The following is a 15,788-nucleotide window of genomic DNA, read 5'->3' as shown; positions in this document are numbered from 1 at the left end:
ATGTGTTTTTTTTTCATGATAGGGTATACTATGATTTTGTCCAGCACTGTATCGAATGTTTCATGGGAGAGATAAGTCACATCGTTGAGTGTGTTGGACTGGCCCAGTTTCCCCACTTAGCGCCTGTTTTATGTTGTTGAAAGTTTTAGATCGAGTTTTCCATGCTAGGCACATTAGGTTATGTAGTGAGAGTGTTAGATGGGTTTAGTTTATGATAAGTGCAGCTTCCCCATTTGGTACACTGGTTCGTGTTGTTGGAATTGGACAAATTGAGTTTCCATGTTTGCACATTGGTCATCTTTTTACATATCTAGTTTCTTCACTTCAAACATTGGTTGACGTTAGTGAGAGTTTTTCAGACAAGTTTAATTTCTGCATTCTGAATATTTGTTTGGTGGTGTTGAGAGTGTTGAATGGGTCCAGTTTCCTCAGCCATGTTGTTGAGAGTACTAGATGGTCCAGTTTCTACACTCAGAACAGTGGTTGAAGTTGCTGATATTGTTGGACAGCTGCAGTTTTCACACAAGGAAATTTGGTTGGTGTTGTTGAGAGCTCCAGACAGGTTTAGTTCTGCTACTTGGAAATTGTTTTTTGATATTGTTGAAAGTGTTGTACATGATCCGTTTATATGCTCCGCATATTAGTTCATTTAGTCGATGGCCTGGCTTAGTGATTAGGGCACTCAACTAACAGTCTACATGTCGCGTGCTAAATCACATCACTGAAGACTTACCTCTTTATCCATGGGGGCTACTTTCCAGTGTGACAGTCATTTCTGTTTTTTGTTAGTAAATGAGTAGTCCAGGTATTGATAGTGAGTGGAACTGAGTGGCTATTTTTCTATCAGTTCCAAATTTAAAACAGGAAGCACAGTTATCTCTTAAGTAGTTTTTGTGCGAAATTTAAAAAACAACAAATCTTGTTGTTAAGGATGTTTAACAGTTTCATTCTTCCCACTCGAAACATTGGTTGATGCTGTCGAAAATTTTTTAAAGGTGGAAATATATAGTTGGTATATATTTTGGGTAAACAAGTTTTACCACTTGAAACATTAGTTCATGTTATTGAAGTTGTTAGAAGAATGAAGTTCCCCACTCCTAACACTGGTTGAGGTTTTTGCAACTGTTGACACATTGGTTCATATTGTTGAGAGTGATGGATGAGTCCTGTCTGCCCACGATGCACATTGCTGTTGGTCATTACCTCATTGAAAAGCTTTAAATTTTGTAATTAACTTTAATTATTTTATGTTGACTTGTGTGTAAATCAACTTATAATGTAAGTTGAAGTTCCCATTGGAATGCCTTCTTAGTCGTAACTTTAACGTATGTTGACTTTTCAATCAGATCACCCACTTACAATCAACTTGTAACATAAGTTTTTTGTATGTTTGTAATGTGAGTTGACGTCACTGTAGATCGTCTTCTTGGGCTCAATTTGTAATGTGTTCGAACTTTCTATTGGATCATCTACTTAGTAGATCAAACTTGAAACAAATTGAAATTTCGGAACGTTGTCAGCTTGAGTTCAACTCTCAACCTGGTTTACTTCCTATCGGATCAACTACTTAAGTTTAACTGAATTATTTTACCTCTGTTGAAGTTTGGTTTGTTTTAAATTTTGCGTAAAGCTGCAGTGTTAGACTTGAGGAAAGGCTCGTCATTACCACCCACCGCCAACTCCTGGGCTACTCTTTTACCAACGAATAGTGATATTGACCGTCCCATTATAATGCCCCCACTGCTAAAAAGGCGAATGTGTTTGATGCGACAGGGATTCGAATCCGTGACCCTCAGATTATGAGTGGAGTGCCTTAATCACCTGGCCATGCTGGGACGTTCTCTTGAAGTGAATATTTATATTGACTATTCATCAAAACACTTGACGATTCTCTTTGGTTGAGGGGATAGCAACAGACAGGTAAGAACACACTATCTGTAAAAGTTAACCTATATTTACAAGACTCATATATGGAAGAAAGAACAGAATAAAACCAGGTATAAATACACCATTGGACAATGTCCCATACATAAAACTATTATTGATGACCTGTTTTAGAGAGATAGCTGTTTCTGATTAAACAAGGTTAGATAACTAAATCACTGGGAAATATAACTATCACTTGCATAGCGAAATATGTTTTCCTGCTCCACTAATGGTGACGTAATGGTAACTTTTATGGCAAGAATAGAAAACTGATTTTTCTTCCAAATAAGAAAACGAGAAACACATTCCATCTCATTGTACTTTCACAGTTATATAATATGCATATGGTTATTGAAGTTGTAATTCCAACTTCTGGAGAAACTGCGGGTTAAAATCCCCGTCACATGCTCTCCCTTTTAGCCATGGGGCGTTATAATATTGTGGTCAATCCCACTATTTGTTTGTAAAGCTTACCCCAAAAGTTCGCGGTGGGTGGTGATGACTAACTGCCTTCCCTCTAGTCTTACACTGCAAAATTAGGGACAGCTAGCGTTACCTAATGTAGCTTTGCGCGAAATTCAAAACAAATAAAACAAACCTTATGTTTGTCATTATTCAGTGTCCTGACACCTGTAACTAGGACCCGGGTACACCAACGAGAGCACGTTTCAAGTTTATGTTTTAAATTCTTTTCTAAACGAATCTGTCAAATAACTGTTTTTATTTGTAAAACGGTTTAAACTACCTGATGAAGGTCTTTTGCCGGATACGTTGCAAATTAATAAAAATATTTTGTTATAGACGCGTGTTTTTACTTACATTGAACACTTTTTTATTTCCTTATCTCAAATTTACCTTGAACCTGGCACGATTCGTCTTTAGTTTTGTTTCTTTGTGCTTTAATAAAAGACCAAGTCCTCTGTAAAGCATCAAGTGAGGCGTAATATAAACGTTAGGTTGAACGACAGTAATAAAACACACTTATATAACCACATAGGTTGATGCGTAAGAGAAAATATTATGGTATGTATCAAGACTTCGCTACATTTGATCTGAAGTCGTATTTCGGTTTGGTTTGTTTTGAATTTTGCGCAAAGCTACACGAGGCTATCTGCGCTAGCCTTCTCTAATTTACCAGTGTAAGACTAGAAGGAAGGCAGCTGGTCATCACCACCCACCACCAACTCTTGGGTTACTCATTTACTAACGAATAGTGAGTGGGATTGACCATCACTTTATAACAGCACCATGGCTGAAAAAGCGAACATGTTTGGTGTGACGGGGATTCGAATCCACGACCCTCAAATTACGAGTCAAGTGCCTTAACCACCCGGCCATGCCGGGGATCGTAGTTTTGGTTCAATATGGATCTTTGTTTTGTAAACGCAGGTGCAAAAGAGATCACGTGACTATGTGTTTTGATTAGTTTTCTGGGAAGCTGTAGAAAGAAAGGTAATTTGTTTTGTACATTATGTGAACTGGATGTTTGGTCTCATTTTATTTGTCTAAATTATCATGTTAGGATTTATAATAATTGCAGTTTATATAATTCTTCCACTTAAGAAGATATTCAATCATAAATTTAGCGACGTGTGCATGAAAACTAATATTTCCACAGGATCCTCACATGTACATGTTTTTCAGCCAGGCGTTATGCTTACTATCGAGGTAATGATATATGTTGGTGCAGAAAACGTGAGTTTAAAAATGTGTCGGAGATAATTACGTCAGAATGGAGTGTTTGCAACTTTTTACAGTCTATCACCTCATTGGTGGGCTAGGCTCAGCCATTGTTTTTACTTAAGTTTTGAAATTCTCATCACGTCACATACAGAACAAAACTAACACGCTTTACGACATTTATTAAGTTTTGCTGCCTACTTAATGATTTGAAACAGTTCCAGCAAATAACTAGTAAGCTCATCAAAATAAATATTCTGATGCGAAACAGCTAGGCATCGCTAGGTGGTTAGGACTTTTGAATTGTAATCTGAAGGTCGCGGATTCGAATCCCAGTCACACAGAACATACTCGGCCTTTCAGCCGTGGAGTGGTTATAATAAACAATCAATCACACTATTCGTTGATAAAAGAGTATTCCAAGAGTTAGTGGTTGTTATTGATGACCAGCTGACTTTCTTCTAGTCTTACATTACAATATTAGGGGCGGCTGGAGCAGATAACCCTGGCGTACCTTTCGCGAAATTCAAAACAAACAAACTGATTTAAGACTTGTTTGACACAGAGATTTTTACTGTCTAAAAGTACAATTCAGAATATTATCTATTTATAATATTCTAAAATATTATGTATACGGTTTCAGGAATGAAACAGTACAATGTTGAACAACCTAAAGTGAACTGAATTACTAAGTAAAAACAATACTATTGTTCACATACGAAAAATAAAATGTCGAATTGTTTCGCTGTAAACATCTTTTCCATGCAGGTCGGAACATAGTTATAATTAATTACACTTTTACTTGTTTGTTTGTTTGTTTGTTGTTAAGCTTAAAGCTACACAATGGATTGTCTGTGGTGTCGTCACTACGGATATCGAAATCCGGTTTGTTTGTGTTACAAGTCTTCAGACATACTGCTGTGTCACTGGCGTCATTTTTGCTTGTCATAAGACAGTAGTATGTGGCCTATCATACTTGTATAAATAGGTGCTTTGTCTTCTTTCGAGATTTTTAAAGAATTATGAGAATGTATAATGTTAATATTCTAACCACACCATTTTTACCATTTATTTCCTGCAAAACATTTCACCCATTCTTGAGTCATCACGTTAGCTTGAATATAGAACACTGTGACAGTTGGAATACTATAAACAGAAACTATACTACTTCCTAAAAATCGCTAAGTAATTAAATATAAATGAAAAAGCGTTAACCATATGGTAAGCCTAATACTAATGGTTTAGGACAAATATAATTAAACTATTGAAATAGCCTAAATGGATTTGAATTACATCTAAATACTTTACTCTTGTTTATATTTAGAAAAAGAAATCTCATTTGTTTCTGTATCCATAGCTTTTCAACAGTTATGTTAGTTAGTACATTAAATTATGTACATGATACAGTTCTATGCAGATAGACAGCTTGCTTTGAGCAGAAGTTATCGGTAATTTAAGTGTTAACTCAGTTACTGAAAAGTTAAGTGTACAGTCTGTAGGATTGTTAAATGCAGGATATAATGGTTAAAAATGAAACACACAGAATAAGTCTTTAGAGCATGAGTTGTGCACACAAGGTAACAACCTTTTTAAAAAGCTAAAGCTGTCAGTGATATTTTATATTCCTTTACTTATAATTATAAATTATATTGTGCTTTTTTAATTGGATAATTGGGGTAAATGTAATATATGTCTAGTTACTGAGGTTGTTACTACCTACAAATAATAAAAACAGTAAATCTAAGTTATTGTAATATTTCAGGTAAAGATTTGGTTCCAGAACAGACGGACGAAATGGAAGAAGCTAGATGGCGTAACGAACGCCCAGGCAGCAGAGCTTCGTGTGAGTTGTGAGAAGCTAGAACCAGGTAGTGGTAAGAAAAGGCAGCCAAAGAAAACTCAAGCCACCATTGTTTCTAAGACACCTGTTAGTGACAGCAACACTGAAACTGTTGATTCTGCAGGGTCGACAAACAAGGAATTTTCAAACTGTTCAGAAAGTACAATTCCAAAGAACAGTTCTCCACAGTCGTCGGATCAAGAGGAAACTAACATACCTTCTGAAGAGGTACTACGGACAGATAATGGGCCAACCCCTGAGAATGAAATTCGTGATCTCTCGCCAACAGCCATACACGTCTCGTGTCGGGATTAACTTACCGAATTGTGTAAAAATGTATTCATCATTGCATTCCTGATCTTACGTGACAAAACATGTAATTACACTAGCACGTAACAAAAGTTGGCAGAATATTAGTAGACTATAGCAGTGGACCAGTTACTAATAAACAGGCAGAACGTGGCATGACATCAGCAAGACAAACTACAATATATGTTAATAAAGAAGCAAACTTTTTCAACAGACTAAAATTAATAGTAAAAACACATGGCTTTTTATACACTATTTAGAAAACATATTGTTATCGTAATTGAATATTTGAATTAAATGTGTGTGTGTGTGTTTTCTTATAGCAAAGCCACATCGGGCTATCTGCTGAGTTCACCGATTTTAGCGTTATAAATCCGCAGTCTTCAGGCTGTACTAGTGGGGTACTTTTAAATTAAGAGGTGCAGTCTTTTTTCGTAAGAAAATAATTAGTATAAAAAGGAGAAAAAAAATCTAATTTATTTTTGGCATTATTGTTTAATCAGTGTACTCAGTTGTGTGAACTTTCTTTTCGACAGGGTTGTTACTTTGTAAAGCGATGAAATACGTGACTTTGCTGAATGTGTAATAAAACATAAATATATATCTATATAAACAAAAACTGTAGCTGTTTTTCTTATTCTGACATCACTGATATCAATGCGTAGATAAAAACAATAAATGCACAACAACAGATAAGCATTTTATTTACATTCTGTTAAGTTTGTTTGTTTTCTATTTTCAAAGATTTGCACATTTGAAACTGGACCTAACGTATGTTGATTCATCGTATTCAACACCCGCCCCGTTTCGGAAGAAATAATTATACTTCGATATAAGAACTTATTTAAAACGATTTTATTTTCGTCAGCGTTTTTAGACAATTCATGGTAGCAGAATTTTGTATAATTATGGCTCGAATTGAACGGTTTTTACCTTTTCTCAGAGATTAAAGTAGAATAGAGATCATGAGTATGTCGTTTTACCTTAGCATGTATAAAAATAAAACAAAAAGGATGACGCCATGTGATGTTTGAATGTTGTCTGATGTAACATATTATAATATTTATCCCGGACGAGTTTTAAGGTTTATTTTGTTAAGTACGTTACGTATTACGATTTCAAATAGCCAGAAATTTAAATATGAGAGTTAATTAAATATCAATATGTATTACATTTATGATATTATCAACAAGACTGATACATACAATTTTCTTTCTTAACACATATATATTTTAATATATATAATATGTAATAACGGTTATTACAAATAATGGTTTAGATGCAGAAGTTTTGCAAACATACAAACTGTACCGAGTCTTCTACCTGGTCTGGAACTAAATATTTTATCCATGGTCCAGGTCCACGACGAGCAGATTATTTCTGGGTTGATATTGTTACACCTCGCTTAAGCTAGTTAGTTTGATTGGTCTTACACCGCTGACTTTTTAACGGAGATATTTGATGCTCTCGTAGAAATACTAACGTCAGTGGTTAATTCACTGAAGTTGAACAGTTAGTACTGTTCGAAATCTTTAAACGTTTCTAAACAAATTCTGTAGTCTTCCAATTAATAGGTGTTAATCACAATTATAGCTTCTTAGGCCTATAGCACATTGATTGTAGCTGTCCAATAATAATATTCTTTTCCTGTCTCTCGCCTTTTATATGAATCACGCGAGACTCTAGAACACACGGCTGTAAAGACAAGTATGTTTGGTGGGAGGTGAATTCAAACCTGCGACCGTCAGATTGCGAGTCGAGCTCCCTTACAACCTATCCAAATAGGTCCTAAATGTTTTATATTAATTTTTGGAATTTACGCAGAAAACTGTACAATGATAATCTGCGAATGTATAGCTGTTGGTATTAGCTGGAACCAGATAGTCAATAGTGTCAACTGTCAATTTTTGCACTACCCTAGTATGATTTATTAGTTGGAATTTACCGTCACACTTACAAAGCACCGTAGGCCCAAAAGTACAAAGCGCGATTATTCGTCAGCGGAATATGAACCATAAATCCGGAAATGCGAACAACGCGTGGCTCAAAATATCGTCTACAAATGTATAAAATAGAATGTTATTGTATCCCAGGAAATCGAATTGCTAGAGTTGACGATTTTTTAAAAATTGATTCTATGAACCCTTCTAAAAGGTACGCATAAAATAGAGTTAGTTTGGAAGGCAAACCAACGTTTTGTGATTATTTATCTTCACCTTTGTGTTGTTGAAGCTCAAAACTCATTTATAACAGAAACGTTTAAGGCCATACGAGTACGGGCCATAATTCGTTTCGTAAGCCTATAAAAACATTTTATATTTTGTAAAAGTATTTTGTGAAATATATTTGATACAAGAGTTCAATTTCATAGTTGCTTGAGTATTATAAATTGAGAGAACTGCTTTGAACAAGTTCAAATAATGTTTTTTTCTTTTATGTGCTCTGAGTTTTATAATTATTTTTTTCCAGCGGTAGGCTTTCCGACTTACAACGTTAAAATTGGGAGTTCGATTTATCGCGATGAGCAAAGCGAAGGTAGTCCAGTGTTTAGCTTTGAGATAAAAAAATACCTTACAGACACTAAATTTTATTAAACAAAAATATTATTTCGCAATGAAAAATGTATGCGCGTTTATTAATAGCTTTAACCTCGTAAATATTTTACAAGGATCTCAACAAAACAAGAACCGACATGGCCAGGTGGGTTAAAGCGTTTGACTCTTACCCTGAGAATCGCGGGTTCGAATCCCCGTCGCACCCTACATGCTTGCCCTTTCAGCCTTGGGGCGTTATAATTTGACGGATAATCCTACTATTTGTTAGTAAAAGAGTAGCCCAAGAGTTAGCAGTGGGTGGTGATGACTAGCTGCCTTTCCTCTAGTATTACACTGCTAAATTAGGGACAACTAGCGCAGATAGCCCTCGTGTAGCTTTACGCGAAATTCAAAAATAAACAAGAATGAAAATTTTAATTCCACATTAACGGCCATAGCTTTTCTACCCTACATATCTATTAACGCAAAGTAGTCTTAAATTCAATAGATTCATTATCATAGGAAAAGAGGAGATAACCCTCCAGTTTTCAATGTGTCCCAGTGAAAATGAATCCAAATTAGGAAAATTAGTTTCAGGCAAAGCAGGAGAAAGCATAAATCTTAATTCAGAACCCAAAAGCTTCCTGGGCTCTAAGGTGAGCCCTGAATCTAGGCCGTAATGGATATGCCTTTAGGGTATATTTCCTCACTCGCTCAGTCAAATAAAAACATTGGTCGCCCACTTGTAATTCGCCTTCTATATCTCTGTAATTTTAGCTAGTTAATAATTAGTTAACAGAAACGCCCATACCATTGTTTTCATACCTCCAATGTCTAACAATACAAAGTCTGAAATCCAATAAATTGAAACCACTACCTAACACAGGCACTCATGCATTTCTTCCATCTCTCCATATAGAAGACAAAATTTAAAATCCCACTGATTGAAGCTACTTATTATTAGCAAACAACGAAACTCACATAACAGCTATTCCTAGCAGAATTTAAGAGGGCTGGTAGGTTTAAAAACAATATATATATTACAGTTAAGCTTACGTCGACGTTTGCAACTTTGTTACTAGTAACAGTTTGTGGTTAAATGATTGCCTTCATTACAATAAAACACATGCTATCAAAATTTCTAAAAACCGTATAATAAACTACTAAGTTTCCACCAGAAATCCTTAAATATGGGTAATTTAACATCAATGTTTCTAAATTGACGATAACTATAATTATCATTTTATTACTTTACAAGCCTTTTGTTTAATCAATACAAACGGAAACTCCATTAGAGGGCGTGGCGATCTTCGTGTTATTATCTGACAAAATTTCTGATACAAATTGGGGGTTGCGTTTTAAAGGATTAAAATAGAAACCTAATGACCAATGAAAAAGATTAATTTCATTCAAATGAACGTTCATGAAGATGAAGAAAGAGTCATCTCCAATGGAACAAGACATCATAACCCCATTAATTATTTTAATTTACTTGGAAATTAACGTTACAGAAAAAAGTAGCTCTTTCGTAACCAGTAGTTTGTTTATTATCATGACCAACGCTGATTATAGGCCTAGTTACCTTTACGCGCCGCGTTCAAGAACTTTTCTTTCTCGTTCGTAAGATATGTGGATGGAGACATAGAACCTCACACGTTTACTTTTTCCAATAACTGGACAGCAATTCGGTAAGTTTTGAAAACTTATCTGGCAATAACATTTCAAGAGGTAATAACGCATTTTCACTTAATATTGTTGTAAGGCAGGTGTTCCCTAGTGCCACTAGCAAAGTATAATTGTGCTGTATAATATACGTTATTAGTAGCACTAACAACTCTTTCTATGTTAAGATGTTTTACAACTGAAATATGGACTCGGTTCTGTAAGTGGAACTTACATTATGGTGTCAATGGTTTTCATTGGAGCAGGTCCTTGATAAAATTCACCTAATAACGTACTTCGTCTGTTTGATGATCATAATGAAACATTATACACTTCAAAATTTTAAAATATCTATTTTTAAGCAGCTATTTCTTATACTTCACTGTACTATCTGCAGACTTAAGACAAGTATCACTAACGTTTACGTAAAATAAATATATTTTTAAATCGAGACGAAAAGTGATTTATAAATTAATGATACAATTCGCTAACACAAGCATAAAGCAAAAATACTCACCTAATTTTTTTGATAGACTACGATAGAAATGACTATGATTTTACACCAGACTGTGCTCCATGTAATTAGTGTAATGAGTAATAATCTCTCGCCAAATTATACTACGTGTAAGAGATGTAGTGATCAGTAAATGTACATCAAACTATATTCAGTTTAAGTGGTGTAATAACTAGTCATAGCACAACAGACAGTACTCGGTGCAAAGGTGTAATTATTTGTAATCTCATACCAGACTGTACTCGTTGTTCATGTTGCAATGATAACTGACCTCACTCCAGGCTTTAGCTGGTGTTAGTGGTGTAATGACTTGTAATCTCACACCAGAATGTACGCGGTGTTAGTGGTGTAATTACTTGTAATTTCACACCAGATTTTATTCGGTGTTAGTGGTGTAATGACTTGTAATCTCACACCAGATTTTATTCGGTGTTATTGGTGTAATTACTATAATCTTACACCAAACTGTACCCGATGATGTTGGGGTAATGACTAGTAATTTTACACTTGACTGTACACGGTGTAAATGGAGAAATGACAAAATCTTACATGATATTTTACTCCGTGAAAGTGCAGCAACTAGTATTTCTACGCCATACTGTTTTCAGTGTTAGTGTGGTGGTAACTAATTTTACCTTAGACTATACTCCGTGTAGCTGTTGTGATGACTAGTAAGTAGTCTGATATAAGATTGTACTCATTATAAGTGGTTTAATAACTAGTAATCTGACATCAGGCTGTACAAATATAATCAGTATTCAGACATCAGACAGTATTCAGTGTAAGTTGTTTCATGATTAGTAATCTGACATCAAACTCTATTTATTGTAAATGGTTTAATGAATAGTCATCTGACATCGGACTGTACTGATTGTAAATGTTTTAATGACCAGTAATCTGACATCAGACAGTACTCATATAAATCGTAACAACTTAAGGGTTATCGCCACTTATTACAGACGTTTGTCTTGAAAAGCGATTTTCATAAAGGCAAAAAAAAAGTTCGGATAGTAGTAACACGTTAACAGAATGAATTTTTGACGAATCTTTGAAGGGCTAGTGGTAACGTGTTGCTAGAATGTGTTTTATACGTATTTTGAACGGTTAGATACGATATGTTAATAGAATGAGTTATATGTGAATTTAAAAACATCGAATTAATTTACTAGTGGCAAAAAATACTAATATTGATCCAAGAGATGTTTTTAATATATGTTTTAGGAAAAACTGCAATTAGCATAAAAGATATTTTCATATGTGTTTTTGAAATATATCGCAATTAACACACAGAGGATGTCTCTTGTGTGTTTTAGATAATATAAAAATCGATTAATGGGAAATGTTTATTACGTGTTCTAGAAAAATTTAGAATTAATTCATAGATTATTTTTATGATGTAATATAGAAAAGACTGGAATTAATCCATGGGACGTATTTATTATGGGTTTCAAAAAATAATATAATTCATCTGTAGGATATGTAAAGAAGATGAATTGATACGTGGAACATTGTTAATATAATATCATTAAAAATCCCAATTAAAATTGATCCATAGGGCATATTTATTATGTGTTTTAGAAAAGAGTACAGTTAATCAATAGAACGTATTTTTATGCTTTGTAATTAACAATGGTGTGTGTCTTATACGTTTTAGAAAACAAAATGGAAGTAGTCCATGGGACATATTTATTATGTGTTTTGTAAACATTAAAATTAATCCATAAGACATACTTACTATGTGCTTTTGAAAAGTGTGTTTTGAATTTAGGGCTAGCCGTCCCCAATTTAGCAGTGTAAGACCACCCATCGCCAACTCTTTACCAACGAATAGTGGGAATGATCGTACCATTATAACGCCCCTACGGCTAAAAAAGCGAGCATGTTTGGGAATTCGAACCCGCGCTCCTCAGATTACGAGTCGAACGCCTTTACCCATCTGGCCATACCGGGCCGTGTTTAGAAATACGAGGCATAGTTATTACTTCTTTCAGAAAATATTTTTTTCATAGGATATGTTTATCATGTGTTATAGAAAAGACTAGGACTGATTCATGGGACATATTTATTAACCATTAACTAGATTAACCATTTTGTTATATTTTTATTTGTTTTAGAAGATATTAAAATTGTTCAAAAGTCATGTTTATTACGCCTTTTAGAAAGGACTGGAAATGATCCGTTAGAAGTATTTACGATTTGTTCGATACACGAACAGAATGAAATAATACGCTGTGTTTATTATGCGTCTTAGAACATACTAAAATGTAACCATGTATTAGAAAAGTCTATATTAATGCACGGTGGACGTTTATTATTTATTTCATGAAAGAATATAACTTATTGTTATATTCTTGTTATAGAAGATAATATAGGTTTTAGAAACGACTAATATTGATCCTTATTATATTTTTTAATTATGTATCATAGTTTGTTTTTAATTAAGCACAAAACTACAAAATGGGCTATCTGTGCTCTGCCCGTCATGAGGAATGTATTTTGGAAAATAATTAGAATGGGTTATAAAACTGTATTTTTTACGTGTCTTTGTAAAGAGGGGTATTGGTCCTTGGAACAAACTTATGTATCTCAGAAAAAAATTAAAATTTATTCACGGGAAATAGCTATTATGTGTTATAGAAAAGACTCCACAGAACGTATTTGTTTTGTTTCTTTTTAACGGTGTGAGTCTGCAGACGTTTTAGAAACGATTAGAAGTAATTCACAGAAAAGACTAGATTTATGTTTATTGTGTGATTTGGTAAAAACTGAAATTGATTCCAAGAGTATTCGTATTATGTGGTTCAGAAAAGACTAGAATGGATCGTTAAGTTGTATCTATAATGTGTTTTTGAGAAGAGTAGAACTGATCTTACGTATGTTAGAAAAAAACTAAAATTGATTTATGGGAAATAGTTATTATGTGTTACATAAAATACTCTACAGAACGTATTTGTTTTGTTTCTTTTTTAGAAAAGACTAGAAATTATGCAAATGACATGATTATTATGCATTTTAGAAAATATAGTAATTGATTCACGACGTGTGTTTATTACATTCTTTTTTAATGAAGACTAGATTTCATCCACGGAACACGTTTTTGATCTATTATGGAAAAAAATAAAAATTTGTAGATAATTTTCTCTGTGTTTTAGAAAAACCTACAAATGATGCACGGGGCATGTTTATAAAGTGCGATAGTAAAGATTAAAAATAATCCGTGGCACATGTTTGTTCTTGTCTGTATTTTTACAAAAGAATAGCGTTGATCTAGTAGCGTAACGGTGTCTGCTGATTTGTAGTGTTAGAAACCGGGTTTCGATACCCCTAATGGGATGAACAGAGACAGTCCTTCGTGTAGTTTTCTGCTTTGAAACAAACATCATTTCATCCATTGTACGCGTTTATTATGTAATTTGGAAAGACTAAAATTGATATATAGGGTATATTCATTTTATCGTTTAGAAAAGACTGAAATTGATTCGTAGGATATATTTATTACGTTGATTAGAAAAGTCTAAAGTTGGTTAGTAGAATAAATTTAATACGTTGTTTAGAAAAGAATAAAATTGATTATTAGGATAAATTCATTATATGGTTTAGAAAAGACTAACATTAATTAGTAGGAATTACTAAAATTGATTAGTAGGATATATTTAATACGTTTTTTATAAGAGAATAAAATTGGTTAGTAGGATATACTCATTATTAATATTAAGTTCTTTAGAAACAAATATATTGGTTAGTAGGATATATTCATTATATCTATGGTTTAGAAAATACTAAAATTGATAAGTAGAACATATTTATCATGTGGTTCAGGAATGAGTAAAATTGATTAGTAGGATATAATTTTACACGGTATAAAAAGAGTAAAATTGATTACTAGGATACATCCATTATATGCTTTAGAAAACACTAACATTTATTAGTAGGATATATTTATTTTGATGTTTGGAAAAGAATAAAATACATTAGTAGAATATATCGATTATATGGTTTAGAAGAGACTGATATTGATTAGTAGGATATATTCATTATACAGTTCAGAAAATAATAAAAGTGATTTGTAGGATATATTTACTACTTGTTCAGAAAAGATCAGAATTGATTAGTGGCATATATTTATTATGCTGGTCAGAAAATGATAAAAATTGATTCGTAGGATATACTTATTACGTTATTTAGAATTCATTAGTAGGATATATTTAATTCGTTTTTTTACAAAAGAATAAAATTGGTTAATAAGATATACTCATTATGTATATGATTTAGAAAATAGTAAAATTGATTAGTATGATATATTTATTATGTTGTTTGGAAGAGACTAAAATTGATTAGTAGGACATTTATACGTTGTTTAGAAAACAATAAAATTTATTATTGTCATATATTTATTATGTTGGTAAGAAAAGACTAAAATTGTGTCGTAGGATATATTTATTATATTGTTTATAAAACTGAAATTGAGTGGTAGAATATATTCATTATATCGTTTAGAGAAGACTAGCATTAAATGGTATGATATATTTATTACGTTGTGTAGAAAATACTAAAATTGATAACTAGGATATTTTTATTAATTTGTTTAGCGAGAACTAAAATTCATAAGTAGAATATATATATTATATAGTTCACAAAACACAGAAATTGATTAGTAAGATATATTTATTACGTTGTTTACAAAAGAAAAAATTGGTTAGTAGGATATATTCATTATATTCTCAATTTAGAAAATACTAAATTGATTAGTATGATGTATTTATTATATATATTTAAAAAAAGACTAAAAGTTGATTAGCAGGGTATATCTGTTATACGGTTTAGAGAATACTAAAATTCATTAGTAAGATATAATTATTATATGGTTTAGAAAATAGTAAAATTGATTAGTAGGATATATGTGTTACGTTGTTTAGAAAAGATTAAACTTGATCAGTAGGATATTTTTATATGTTCATAAAAGACTGAAATGTATGGGTAGGATTTATTTATTACGTGGTTTAGGAAATACTAAAATTGATTTAGAATATATTTATCATGTGATTCAGGAAACATTAAATTGATGAGTAAAATATTTTTATCAAAATTTTTGGAAAATAGTAAAGTTGATTAGTAGCATATATTTATTATATAGATTTGAAAAAGACAAAAGTTGCTACTAGGATATATTCAATACGTTGTTTAGAAAAGAATAAAATTGTTAGTAGGATACACTTATTATATGTATAGTTTGAAAAAATACTACAATTGATATATTTATTATATGGTTCAGAAAAGACTGAAATTGATTTGCAGAATATATTTTTAAATGGTTTAGAAAACA

General features: G+C 32.7%; 1 protein-coding gene and 1 long non-coding RNA gene across 2 annotated transcripts in view; both read left to right on the top strand.

Moving 5' to 3' along the window:
* The window catches only part of LOC143223700 (uncharacterized), a 61,466-nt gene extending 54,927 nt beyond the window's left edge, over positions 1-6,539 (top strand). Inside the window, exon 3 of the mRNA XM_076452017.1 lies at positions 5,369-6,539. Coding sequence (XP_076308132.1) covers positions 5,369-5,761 — 393 coding nt within the window. The 3' untranslated portion in view covers positions 5,762-6,539. The remainder of the gene's footprint in view (positions 1-5,368) is intronic.
* Positions 6,540-9,674: 3,135 nt separating this feature from the next.
* LOC143224305 (uncharacterized) overlaps positions 9,675-15,788 on the top strand; it is an 82,903-nt gene continuing 76,789 nt past the window's right edge. Inside the window, exon 1 of the long non-coding RNA XR_013013323.1 lies at positions 9,675-9,977. This is a non-coding gene — a long non-coding RNA (uncharacterized LOC143224305). The remainder of the gene's footprint in view (positions 9,978-15,788) is intronic.

Source organism: Tachypleus tridentatus, chromosome 8, assembly GCF_004210375.1.
Source record: "Tachypleus tridentatus isolate NWPU-2018 chromosome 8, ASM421037v1, whole genome shotgun sequence".
Taxonomy (NCBI): Eukaryota; Metazoa; Arthropoda; class Merostomata; order Xiphosura; family Limulidae; genus Tachypleus; species Tachypleus tridentatus.
This window is presented reverse-complemented; position numbering and strand designations above follow the sequence as displayed.